Source organism: Acanthopagrus latus, chromosome 16 (assembly GCF_904848185.1).
Source record: "Acanthopagrus latus isolate v.2019 chromosome 16, fAcaLat1.1, whole genome shotgun sequence".
NCBI classification, from domain to species: domain Eukaryota; kingdom Metazoa; phylum Chordata; class Actinopteri; order Spariformes; family Sparidae; genus Acanthopagrus; species Acanthopagrus latus.
The window spans coordinates 4,433,448-4,447,331 of record NC_051054.1 but is presented as its reverse complement, the minus strand read 5'-3'; the positions used below and the strand labels follow the sequence as shown (position 1 = coordinate 4,447,331).

The 13,884-nt window shown below is 40.8% G+C and overlaps 2 protein-coding genes and 1 long non-coding RNA gene across 3 annotated transcripts in view; 2 read left to right on the top strand and 1 right to left on the bottom strand.

Annotated features, from left to right (window-relative positions):
- ahi1 (Abelson helper integration site 1) overlaps positions 1-13,884 on the bottom strand; it is a 95,045-nt gene that overhangs the window by 43,726 nt on the left and 37,435 nt on the right. The gene's annotated exons all lie outside the window — the stretch shown is intronic.
- LOC119004911 lies at positions 1,851-6,424 on the top strand. The gene is made up of 5 exons (XM_037072242.1): positions 1,851-2,287; positions 2,377-2,694; positions 4,506-4,559; positions 5,721-5,786; positions 5,877-6,424. Exons 1-5 carry the CDS (start codon positions 2,230-2,232, stop codon positions 6,200-6,202), a joined length of 822 nt encoding a protein of 273 aa, XP_036928137.1. The 5' UTR covers positions 1,851-2,229; the 3' UTR covers positions 6,203-6,424.
- LOC119004465 lies at positions 11,318-13,831 on the top strand. Its single transcript, XR_005070206.1, has 3 exons — positions 11,318-12,146; positions 12,233-13,451; positions 13,541-13,831. It is a non-coding gene; the product is annotated as an uncharacterized LOC119004465 (long non-coding RNA).

The window sequence follows — 13,884 nt, the reverse complement described above, 5'->3', positions numbered from 1 at the left end:
GATGATAACCTGTCCTAGAAGTGACCCAACAATGTGGATAAACCAGGAAAGTTTTAAAGAAGTAAAGTTTAAGCTGGTATGTTTCGATATCTGTTAGCAGCTCAGAAGTGTGTGTATGTGCAGTTTGGACACCATCCCCCTCCCTCGTTGCTGCTGTCACATCTCATTTCGACACTGAACATCACTTTTTCCAGAGATAGTGAAGTATTTTTAGCTGTTCACCCACCAGCTTCTTTTCTGAGAAGTCAGTTATTTCTCACCTACATGATGCTGAAACACCGTCAGAAGCTGCTCATTGTAGTCAGAACATTTTCCAATAAGCAAACCGAGAGGCGACTCAAGTTTCTCTCTTAATTGAACTCATGAAATCTGAGCTGCATGTAGTTTTTCCATGATGCATAAATGAGATAAACCTCTGATTCTATGTGTACTCTGTTTATGATTCAAGTTATAACTTCCAAACAGTAGGAAAATAAATGTGAGAGTGTGAGTGAGTCTACCACACAACAACAACAGGAAGTCATCCGTCTCATCTGTGCACAGAAGAAGGTCGAAGCTGTTGTTGGTGAGGGTTTGAAACCCTGCAGGGGAGCAGAGAGCGGCAGCAGAGGAGAGGATGTGGTCACACAGCAGCCTGCAGATCGCTCTCTGTGCTGAGAAATGACGAAGGTGCGACCTTCCTCTTCACCGCAACCTCCGGCTCACACCTGCATCTCTGCACCAACAACCCTGCACTGCACATCTCTGAGCGAACAGCTGCTAACACTTCAGTTTCTGTGTCAACTGAAGCTGCACAATTTAAATAAGTAACATAATAAGAGTCATAAACATACACAACAGCTGTTTACCGTCATCTGGTGCAGAAAATTGCACAATTTCTTAAAAAACTGAGCCTGTTTTAAAGTAATTTCTATTAAGCATCTTGACAAAAAAAATGTACTATTTGATCCTTATCTAAATGCTTCTGTCCCAATCTTTTGAGTAAAGCCCACATTGGTGCTCAAACTGAAATAACTAACAAACATGTTTGTCCTGACTGAAGTCACACAAACAGGAAACGATGTCTGTGAGACCGCAACAGAAACATGGTGTGTCTGACATCTGTGAGCTCGATCATGATATCAAATATCTCCTTCAAACCCTCAAAGATCCTGCATCACTGTTCAATTCTGAGACAAAACAAGATCACCAGTAAGTTTAAAGACTGACTCCTGATGGGCTCGTAATAAAATGGTCATAGTAAATGCGGCTGAAATCATAGTTACTCTTTAATAAACATGTTTAAAGATGTTAACTGAGTGAAACAATCTGGAATACGGTTGTGCTTTCTGATAAATTTGACATTTTCCAAGTGGGGTTTTGTATTTGGACCCAAACTAGACTGTTGATCAGAACCACGTGGAGACATCAGAGTCTGCAGACGTCAGCAAACCGATCGTCAGGGTGTCAGGGATTTATCTACAACACGGCCGTCAGTGAGAGCAAACCTGTGAACCTTCACTTCAACCACACCTGAAACACGACCAGGCAAATTTGAGACTTTGAGAATTATTTCTAACTCTTGCATTCACCAGGAGGCCGAGCTTCCCCTCTGCTGTGAGATAAAACTGCATTTTCTAGAGTTGCCAGCCCAAAAGCACACCAGGTGCATGGATTGTCTCGTGGAGAAGTGCTCACCAACAAGGATTGAATAATTGTGTGATCAAAATCTGAGAGAAAAAAACATTTTGTGGTCATTTAAACTGTTACTCTTACTGTGAAATAACGACTTCTCAGTGTTCAACTTCACAAAGCTTTTACTCACTGAATGCATCTACAATATTTCTCTCACCAGCAGGGGGAGACAAACCTCAACAAATTAAACAAGGACGACAATTTAAATACAAAATTACAAATTAAAGAGAGTGTACTGATATACAGAGAAATATGGTAATTATTTCACAAAAATGTGTCAAGATGGCAGAATATTTAACAGTTTAATAATAAACCTTATTGTCCATGATGTCAGTGAACTGGAACAGTAAACATCAGTCGAAGACACATGTGGAAGTTGATCATAAACTGTTTCTAAAAACCTAATGATCTCATGTGCTGCAGGAGGACCATGAATGTACACAGTTACTGTGATCACATCCCACGAAACACACTGTCTGACACTCCCACCTGCACCTACAGCTCTGTGTGTGTTACTACACTGACTGTTATGTGTTGGACTCTGACTTCCTCAACATGGACTTCATCGAACATGGTCTCTGCAGCTTGTTACTGATCCTGCTCTCGATAAGAGGTGAAGTGGAGAATTATCAGCAGTGCTGTGCAGCATTGATTAGAAATTAATATGTTCACCTCAGGTATTGTTAATTGTTTTTCACACAGGTCTGACTGATGGCAGTGACGTCCACCAGACTGACATACTGTGGAAAGATGAGGGTGACAGTGCAACGATGGACTGCAGTCACACAAAGGGCAATACATATCGAGAGATGTACTGGTACAGACAGCTGCCAGAGGAGGGGATGAAGCAGATAGTTTTCACAACTGCATACAGTGATCATCAATATGAAAGTGGGTTCAGCGCTGATAAATTCCCAGCAACGAAGAAGGATGCTCAGACTGGATCTCTGACAGTGGAGAGGCTGCTGTTCAATGACAGTGGAGTGTATTTCTGTGCTGTGAGAGAACACAGTGATACAGGTGACTGAGACAGCTGTACAAATACCAACTGTTGTATGCTGCTGTCACAGTGGATTAAAAGACATCAGTGTCTTTAATCACCTGTAGGGGGAGCTCCAGTGGCAGCATATGGTTCGAAGATTGATTATTCATCCCATTTGAACTCCACACTGATGCACATTTTTCGTTTGTCCTTCCAGTTAAATTCTATACACCTCATCTTGAATGTTTCATGTAATATTTGAAATCGAAATTAGTTGTGTACAGTTGATCAAAATTTTACCCAAGTCTCAAAATCACCGCTTCATTTAAAAAGCTTTTCAGTGAAAGTTAAAATTATGGTTAATTATTGAACCATATCCCAACACAGTATACATTTAAATAATCTCAGTATGATTGCAGCCCTCACACAAATCTCTGATTAACCTTTGCAACCCTTTCGTATTATTCTTGCATTGCAGAACACAGTTGAAACCCAGCTTGATGGTTATAATAGAAGTGCTGTACTTAAAAACTAACTAAAAAGAAAGAAGAAGAAGAAGAATTTCATCTCTTAACCTCAATCAGCTCTGTGTCTGGAAGCAACAAGATCCATTAAAAAATGCTTAACTACCCTCTCTTTCATGTTATTTGAGCGTCAACGAGGACCGGGTGATAATGCTTTAAAATAATTTTGCAATATTTTTTAGGCAAAATTTCAATCAATGATATGTTGATACTTTTGAATCTCCTCAAAGCACAAAAGAACCCACAAAAAAATATTGATATTGCAGGGAAGACTATCTTCACTTTCCCAAAATATCAACACAATGAGATTTTTCATAAATAACCAGTATCACAATTATCTTACATACTGTAGGGGGACCTGGAGGACCACAAATCATCCAGGATACGAACACCCAGGACTGAACGTCACACACACGACACTCCCACCTGCAGCTCTTTAGACCTCTAACTACTCTGACAGTTGTGTTGGACCTGTTGCAGTCTTTAAACTGAAGAACATGGACATTATCAAACATTGTCTCCTAATACTTCTGCTCTGGATTACAGGTGAGATCTACCCACAACATTACAGCCTTTAACCTTTGTTAGCAAAAAGATGGAAATGACTCATGATGACGTTTGCTGTGATACACACAGGTCTAACTGCTGCTGCTGATGTGACCCAGGATGACATACTGTGGAAATACAAGGGGGAAAATGCAACAATAACCTGCAGCCACACAAAGGGTCTAGACCATATCTACATGTACTGGTACAGACAGCTGCCAGGAGAAACAATGAAACAAATAGTGTTCATTATGGCAAACTCCAATCCTGACTTTCAACCCAACTTCAGCAAGGAAAAATTCTCAGTCACCAAAACTAAAGCTGAGACTGGAACATTCACAGTGAAGAATGTGGAGCCAGGAGATAAAGGCTTGTATTTCTGCTCTGTGAGTAAACACAGTGATACAGACGCATGAGAGCGCTGAACAAAAACCTCAGTGCACTGCTGGCATATCTATCAGTGAGTGTGTGTAGCAGCTCTACTGTAGGGGGACCTGGAGGACAATCAGACAACATGACATCACACAGCAACACTCACACCTGGAACTCTTCACGTCTCTGTTGTAACGTCACACCTCCCATCACACACACTGACAGTGACTCTGCTCTCTGAGCTCATTTAGCTCAGGACACAATAATGATCACAGCTGGTCTGATCACACTCTCTGCAGCTCTGCTCTGCATTATAGGTACTGAACATCGTGACGCTGATGATTTGATGTAGTCCATTCAGTTTTCATGGTGAAGAGGAGTCACTGCTGGTTCTTTTTCTTTCACAGGTCTCATCGATGGGAATGATGTCACTCAGACTCCTCTGCTGTGGATGATCGAGGGTCAGTCTGCCACAATGGACTGCAGTCACACTAAGGATGCTACTTATTTCCAGATGTACTGGTACAGACAGCTGCCTGGACAGTTGATGAAGCAGATAGTTTTCACGACTCAAATTCCCCCACATCAATATGAAAGTGGGTTCAGCGCTGATAAATTCCCAGCAACGAAGAAGGATGCTCAGACTGGATCTCTGACAGTGGAGAGGCTGCTGTTCAATGACAGTGGAGTGTATTTCTGTGCTGTGAGTCAACACAGTGATACAGGTGACTGAGACAGCTGTACAAATACCAACTGCTGCTGTCACAGTGGATTAAAAGACATCAATGTCTTTAATCGCCTGTAGGGGGAGCTCCAGTGGCAGCATATAGTTGGAAAGATTCATTTTTCATCCCATTTGAACTCAACACTGATGCACAATTTTCCTTATTGTCCATCCAGTTAAATTCTATACACTTCATCTTGAATGTTTCATTTAATATTTGAAATCAAAATTTGTTGTAAACAGTTGATTAAAATATCACCCAAGTCTCAAAATCACTGTGATTTAAAAAGCTTTTCAGTGAAAGTTAAAATTATGGCTCAAAAAATGATAATTTCCTCTGATTTTGAATCATAACACATCATGGTATATGTTTAATGATCTCAACATGATTGCAGCTCTAACAAAAATCTCTGATTTACCTTTGTGACCCTTTAACTACAAAATAAGTCATCTTTAATATTGTTCTTACATCGCAGAAAACAGTTAAAACCCAGCTTGATGGCTATAATAGAAGTGCTGCACTTGTTTGAGTGCCAGCTAGGACTGGGTGATGATGCTTCTGAATAATACTGCAATATTTTTTAGGCTACATATTGATCAATGATTTGTTGATGTTTTGAAATCTCCTCAAAAGCACAAAAATTAAAATGTCAGAACATTTCCGAGCAAATATTGATATTGCAGGGAAGACTATCTTCACTTTCCCAAAATATCAACACAATGAGATCTTTGATAAATAACCAGTATCACAGTTATCTTACATACTGTAGGGGGACCTGGAGGACCACAAATCATCCAGGATACAAACACCCAGGACTGAACGTCACACACACGACACTCCCACCTGCAGCTCTTTAGACCTCTAACTACTCTGACAGTTGTGTTGGACCTGTTGCAGTCTTTAAACTGAAGAACATGGACATTATCAAACATTGTCTCCTAATACTTCTGCTCTGGATTACAGGTGAGATCTTCCCACAACATTACAGCCTTTAACCTTTGTTAGCAAAAACATGAAAATGACTCTTGATGACGTTTGCTGTGATACACACAGGTCTAACTGCTGCTGATGATGTGACCCAGGATGACATACTGTGGAAATACAAGGGGGAAAATGCAACAATAACCTGCAGCCACACAAAGGGTCTAGACCATATCTACATGTACTGGTACAGACAGCTGCCAGGAGAAACAATGAAACAAATAGTGAGCATTATGGCAAACTCCAATCCTGACTTTCAACCCAACTTCAGCAAGGAAAAATTCTCAGTCACCAAAACTAAAGCTGAGACTGGAACATTCACAGTGAAGAATGTGGAGCCAGGAGATAAAGGCTTGTATTTCTGCGCTGTGAGTCAACACAGTGATACAGACGCATGAGAGCGCTGAACAAAAACCTCAGTGCACTGCTGGCATATCTATCAGTGAGTGTGTGTAGCAGCTCTACTGTAGGGGGACCTGGAGGACAATCAGACAACATGACATCACACAGCAACACTCACACCTGGAACTCTTCACGTCTCTGTTGTAACGTCACACCTCCCATCACACACACTGACAGTGACTCTGCTCTCTGAGCTCATTCAGCTCAGGACACAATAATGATCACAGCTGGTCTGATCACACTCTCTGCAGCTCTGCTCTGCATTATAGGTACTGAGCATTGTGACGCTGATGATTTGATGTAGTCCATTCAGTTTTCATGGTGAAGAGGAGTCACTGCTGGTTCTTTTTCTTTCACAGGTCTCATCGATGGGAATGATGTCACTCAGACTCCTCTGCTGTGGATGATCGAGGGTCAGTCTGCCACGATGGACTGCAGTCACACTAAGGGCACGTCTTATTTCCAGATGTACTGGTACAGACAGCTGCCTGGACAGTTGATGAAGCAGATAGTTTTCACAACTCAAATTCCCCCACATCAATATGAAAGTGGGTTCAGCGCTGATAAATTCCCAGCAACGAAGAAGGATGCTCAGACTGGATCTCTGACAGTGGAGAGGCTGCTGTTCAATGACAGTGGAGTGTATTTCTGTGCTGTGAGAGAACACAGTGATACAGGTGACTGAGACAGCTGTACAAATACCAACTGTTGCTGTCACAGTGGATTAAAAGACATCAATGTCTTTAATCACCTGTAGGGGGAGCTCCAGTGGCAGCATATGGTTGGAAAGGTTCATTTTTCATCCCATTTGAACTCAACACTGATGCACAATTTTCCTTATTTTCCTTCCAGTTAAATTATATAAACCGAATCTTGAATGTTTCATTTAATATTTGAAATCAAAATTAGTTGTAAACAGTTGATTAAAATATCACCAAAGTCTCAAAATCACTGTGATTTAAAAAGCTTTTCAGTGAAAGTTAAAATTATAGCTCAAAAAAATGATAATTTCCTCTGATTTTGAATCATAACACATCATGGTATATGTTTAATGATCTCAACATGATTGCGGCTCTAACAAAAATCTCTGATTTACCTTTGTGACCCTTTAACTACAAATTCAGTCGTCTTTCATATTGTTCTTACATCGCAGAAAACAGTTAAAACCCAGCTTGATGGCTATAATAGAAGTGCTGTACTTGTTTGAGTGCCAGCTAGGACTGGATGATGATGCTTCTGAATAATACTGCAATATTTTTTAGGCTACACATCGATCAATGATTTATTGATGTTTTGAAATTCCTCAAAAGCACAAAAAAAATCGAATGTCACAACATTTTTGAGCAAATATTGATATTGCAGGGAAGACTATCTTCACTTTCCCAAAATATCAACACAATGAGATCTTTGATAAATAACCAGTATCACAGTTATCTTACATACTGTAGGGGGACCTGGAGGACCACAAATCATCCAGGATACAAACACCCAGGACTGAACGTCACACACACGACACTCCCACCTGCAGCTCTTTAGACCTCTAACTACTCTGACAGTTGTGTTGGACCTGTTGCAGTCTTTAAACTGAAGAACATGGACATTATCAAACATTGTCTCCTAATACTTCTGCTCTGGATTACAGGTGAGATCTACCCACAACATTACAGCCTTTGACCTTTGTTAGCAAAAACATGAAAATCACTCGTGATGACGTTTGCTGTGATACACACAGGTCTAACTGCTGCTGATGATGTGACCCAGGATGACATACTGTGGAAATACAAGGGGGAAAATGCAACAATAACCTGCAGCCACACAAAGGGTCTAGACCATATCTACATGTACTGGTACAGACAGCTGCCAGGAGAAACAATGAAACAAATAGTGTTCATTATGGCAAACTCCAATCCTGACTTTCAACCCAACTTCAGCGAGGAGAAATTCTCAGTCACCAAAACTAAAGCTGAGACTGGAACATTCACAGTGAAGAATGTGGAGCCAGGAGATAAAGGCTTGTATTTCTGCTCTGTGAGTAAACACAGTGATACAGACGCATGAGAGCGCTGAACAAAAACCTCAGTGCACTGCTGGCATATCTATCAGTGAGTGTGTGTAGCAGCTCTACTGTAGGGGGACCTGGAGGACAATCAGACAACATGACATCACACAGCAACACTCACACCTGGAACTCTTCATGTCTCTGTTGTAACGTCACACCTCCCATCACACACACTGACAGTGACTCTGCTCTCTGAGCTCATTCAGCTCAGGACACAATAATGATCACAGCCGGTCTGATCACACTCTCTGCAGCTCTGCTCTGCATTATAGGTACTGAGCATTGTGACGCTGATGATTTGATGTAGTCCATTCAGTTTTCATGGTGAAGAGGAGTCACTGCTGGTTCTTTTTCTTTCACAGGTCTGATCGATGGGAGTGATGTCACTCAGACTCCTCTGCTGTGGATGATCGAGGGTCAGTCTGCCACAATGGACTGCAGTCACACTAAGGGCAATACATATGACCAGATGTATTGGTACAGACAGCTGCCAGAGGAGGGGATGAAGCAGATAGTTTTCACAACTGCATACAGTGATCATCAATATGAAAGTGGGTTCAAACCTGATAAATTCCCAGCAACGAAGAAGGATGCTCAGACTGGATCTCTGACAGTGGAGAGGCTGCTGTTCAATGACAGTGGAGTGTATTTCTGTGCTGTGAGAGAACACAGTGATACAGGTGACTGAGACAGCTGTACAAATACCAACTGTTGCTGTCACAGTGGATTAAAAGACATCAGTGTCTTTAATCACCTGTAGGGGGAGCTCCAGTGGCAGCATATGGTTGGAAAGGTTCATTTTTCATCCCATTTGAACTCAACACTGATGCACAATTTTCCTTATTGTCCATCCAGTTAAATTCTATACACTTCATCTTGAATGTTTCATTTAATATTTGAAATCAAAATTTGTTGTATACAGTTGATTAAAATATCACCAAAGTCTCAAAATCACTGTGATTTAAAAAGCTTTTCAGTGAAAGTTAAAATTATGGCTCAAAAAATGATAATTTCCTCTGATTTTGAATCATAACACATCATGGTATATGTTTAATGATCTCAACATGATTGCAGCTCTAACAAAAATCTCTGATTTACCTTTGTGACCCTTTAACTACAAAATAAGTCATCTTTAATATTGTTCTTACATCGCAGAAAACAGTTAAAACCCAGCTTGATGGCTATAATAGAAGTGCTGCACTTGTTTGAGTGCCAGCTAGGACTGGGTGATGATGCTTCTGAATAATACTGCAATATTTTTTAGGCTACATATTGATCAATGATTTGTTGATGTTTTGAAATCTCCTCAAAAGCACAAAAATTAAAATGTCAGAACATTTCCGAGCAAATATTGATATTGCAGGGAAGACTATCTTCACTTTCCCAAAATATCAACACAATGAGATCTTTGATAAATAACCAGTATCACAGTTATCTTACATACTGTAGGGGGACCTGGAGGACCACAAATCATCCAGGATACAAACACCCAGGACTGAACGTCACACACACGACACTCCCACCTGCAGCTCTTTAGACCTCTTTAGATCGAGGTTCAGTCTGCCACAATGGACTGCAGTCACACTAAGGATCATGCACATGACCAGATGTACTGGTACAGACAGCTGCCAGAGGAGGGGATGAAGCAGATAGTTTTCACAACTGCATACAGTGATCATCAATATGAAAGTGGGTTCAAACCTGATGAATTCCCAGCAGCAAAGAAGGATGCTCAGACTGGATCTCTGACAGTGGAGAGGCTGCTGTTCAATGACAGTGGAGTGTATTTCTGTGCTGTGAGTGAACACAGTGATACAGGTGACTGAGACAGCTGTACAAATACCAACTGCTGGTGTCACAGTGAAGATCAGACAGCTGTCCTTTTAATGAACCGAAGAGGGAACTACACGCTCATCTTACACCACACATGAGAAAGATAATGGTTGATATATTTCAGACTCTCATTATTCTTACACTATATTTATTTACTCTTACACAGTATTTATTTATTCTTACACTTTATTCTCATGTAAGTATGTGGATGCACTGTGTCAGCTGATGTTACTGAATTGGAGCATCATTTCAAACCCGACAGGTTCTGTTGTCCAAGCTCTAATAAAGTCACATGTGGAAGTTGATCATAATATTTAATAATAATATTATTTAACAGTTTAATAATAAACCTTATTGTCCATGATGTCAGTGAACTGGAACATTTTTATGACTTATTTGCCAAAATGTATTTGAAAGAGTGATCTGAAGAAACCGTGCATCCTTTCAAAAGCTCAAATAAAGACACGTGGAAGTTGAACATAAACCCAGGTCACTGTTTGCACCACTGTTTCTAAAAACCTAATGATCTCATGTGCTGCAGAATGTACCCAGTTACTGTGATCACATCCCACGAAACACACTGTCTGACACTCCCACCTGCACCTACAGCTCTGTGTGTGTTACTACACTGACTGTTATGTGTTGGACTCTGACTTCCTCAACATGGACTTCATCGAACATGGTCTCTGCAGCTTGTTACTGATCCTGCTCTCGATAAAAGGTGAAGTGCAGAATTATCAGCAGTGCTGTGCAGCATTGATTAGAAATTAATATGTTCACCTCAGGTATTGTTAATTTTTTTTCACACAGGTCTGACTGATGGCAGTGACGTCCACCAGACTGACATACTGTGGAAAGACGAGGGTGACAATGCAACAATGAACTGCAGTCACACAAAGAGTGTCCAGTATTTGTGGATGCACTGGTACAGACAGCTTCCAGGAGACACAATGGAGCAAATAGTGGACACAAGACCTGGCAGAGATAATCAGGAATATGAACCAAACTTTAGTGAGGAGAAATTCTCATCCACCAAGCCTGATGCTTTCACTGGATCATTCACAGTGAAGAATGTGGAGCCAGGAGATAAAGGCTTGTATTTCTGTGCTGTGAGTCAACACAGTGATACAGGTGACTGAGACAGCTGTACAAATACCAACTGGTGTTGAATGAATTAATAGACATCAGTGTCTTTAATCGCCTGTAGGGGGAGCTCCAGTGGCAGCATATAGTTGGATAAATACATTTTTCACACAATATATCAGTGAAAATTAAAATTATGGTGCAAATAATGATAATTTCCTTTCCTTTTGAATCAAATCACAACACAGTTTATGCTAAAAATAATCTTAATATGATTGCAGCCCTAATACAAATCTTTGACTAACCTTTGGCTGACCTTTCCTATAATTTTTGCATTCCAGAACACAGTTGAAACACCAGCTTGATGGTTATAATGCCAGTGCTGACTAAAAAGAAAACATATAAAATGCATTTTATCTGTCAACAACAATCACCCCTGTGTCTAGAATCAACAAGATCCATGAAAAATGCTTGCATTATTTTGAAATCTCCTCAAAAGCCCAACAAAGTGAACCAGACAGATGGACTGCAGTCAGGATCTTGGAGGCAGCTGCCTTCAGATGTGCTGGTATTAATAGTCGAAAAAAACTGAAGTATAGAGATCTTTCACAGTGAAAACAGCGTGTATTTCTGCGCTGTCGGCACCTTTGCTGTGCTGCAGATAGTTGTCAAGTTGCACAAAAATCAAAGAAACATGACTGACTTGATAAAACACACTGATAACGTAGATAAACAAACATGAGATACGGTAATAAAAGGCAAAAGTAACTCGCAAATTTAAGGATCAACACTGTGTTTTTATCCATGACGAAGGATCCTGAACATAACAAATCTCTGTCTCCTCCCCCCTGAGGTGATCCTGTAACATCCGTTCAGTCTGTCAGTCGATGCAGAAAGAGAGGAGGATGAAGACATCATGATCAGAAACATCAACAGGATCACTCTGCTGCTTCTCTGGCTCTCCTGTAGGTTCAAATTCATGCCGTTTGCTGAAGACCTACATTTTTTGCAACCATTTTTCTTCACTCAGTGTTTTTCTCTTTAAATGCAGGTCGTTCACTGAGCGTTCAAGTCGATCAGGGTCCATCATCGATATTAGGAAGCCCTGATGGCTCAGCAACAATCAGCTGCAACCATTCGCACAGTTCATACAATGTAATACTGTGGTACCAGCGGCCGACGGGAGAATCTGGCCTCAAACTCATTGGATATACTCAGTATACGAGTCCAACCCTAGAGGAGCCATTCAAACAGCGTTTCAAGGTGACAGGAGACGGCTCAGCAAAATCTGAACTTCATGTAGAAAAGCTCAGACTGCCAGAAGACAGCGGCATGTATTACTGCGCAGCTAGTAGCACAGTGACTCAATTTCCCTCTCGTCTATACAAAAACCCTCTCTGATAGTCAGCCACATAAATTCCCAGTGAAGAAGAGCACACCTGCATCTAACTGCAGCCTGTGGCAGGAAATCTTCACTGATATCAGCCTCAAACCAGTCTTTTTCTGTGTTTAAAGGAAGGCCTAACTCTGGTATTCTCCGACGTGGATCCTATTTTCCCATGTTTTGTGTCTAAGTTACTCATCAGGACAAGAGATTTTGAAATAAGTCTAATATTGAGGTAGACGGCTGCAGCTGCAATGTAATCCCTACAGACAATTACACACTGTCAAAGTACGTCCACTGTAATTGTGTCGTTGTTCTAAGTGTCTGACAACATAATGAAAAAGATCCCTACACAGATGGTTATTTTAATTAAAGATTAACATCCTTTTTGTTTACCCAGAAACAGGCGTGTTTCCTTCCGCCAAAGCCACCAGACTCCATTTGGAAAAACAGTTATTTAATCTTTGTAAAACTAACTTCATTTAAACTCGACAGGAATACAAAATAAACCTCAACAAAACAATCCTCATTTGTCTATCTACTCTTCAACAACCACCAACCCTGTTTAAGTCTCAATAATCTCCCCATTAACCGTGACTGAAAATATCAGTACAGGAGCGTGAGAAAGGGTTAGGGGTTTAGGGGTTTCGACACAAAAATGCAGCTAAATAGGGTCCAGGTTGAGAAATAACTGAGTTACCCTTTAATCAACACCGCAAGATACTATACAAATCCACTGATGAAGATATGTGACGGTCCATAATGTCGACTCCTCCTCCTCCTCCTTCACATCCAGGCAGCTCTCTTCTGTTTGCAGTCATCATCTGAGTTTCCATCATGATTAGACTCCTCGTATATTTAGCAGCTCTTCCGTTCTGTGTAACAGGTAAAACTCCATTAAAATCCTACTTAAATGTTTTCAGTGTGTTTTATATCTTGTAAGTAAAGCTGTTATCTTTTAAACGTCTCTTGCAGAACTCTCAAAAAACAGTGTCCAACAGACTCCCACTGCCCTGATCAAACATGCTGGAGAAGAAGTCCTGATGACCTGCAACCATTCAAACACTAATTTTGATATGATCCAGTGGTACAAACAGTCTGCTGGGAGAAATGATATGGCTCTAGTTGGCTATGTACGTTACACTTCTGAGGAGGTTGAAGATCAATTTAAAGACTTTTGTGAAGTCACCGGTAACGGGGGAAGTCTGTCAAGTCTGAAGATTGCAAAGAGTCGATCTGAAGACAGCGCAGTGTATTTCTGTGGTGCCAGTAGAGCACAGTGGTACAGAAATCCTCCTTCTTATACAAAAACCTCCTCA

Coding starts and splice junctions, on each gene's coding strand:
- LOC119004911 (XM_037072242.1), top strand. CDS start 2,230: ATGGACTTCATCGAACATGGTCTCTGCAGCTTGTTACTGATCCTGCTC. Junction 2,288..2,376: donor GATCCTGCTCTCGATAAGAG/GTGAAGTGGAGA, acceptor TTTTTCACACAG/GTCTGACTGATGGCAGTGAC. Junction 2,695..4,505: donor GAGAGAACACAGTGATACAG/GTGACTGAGACA, acceptor TTTCTTTCACAG/GTCTCATCGATGGGAATGAT.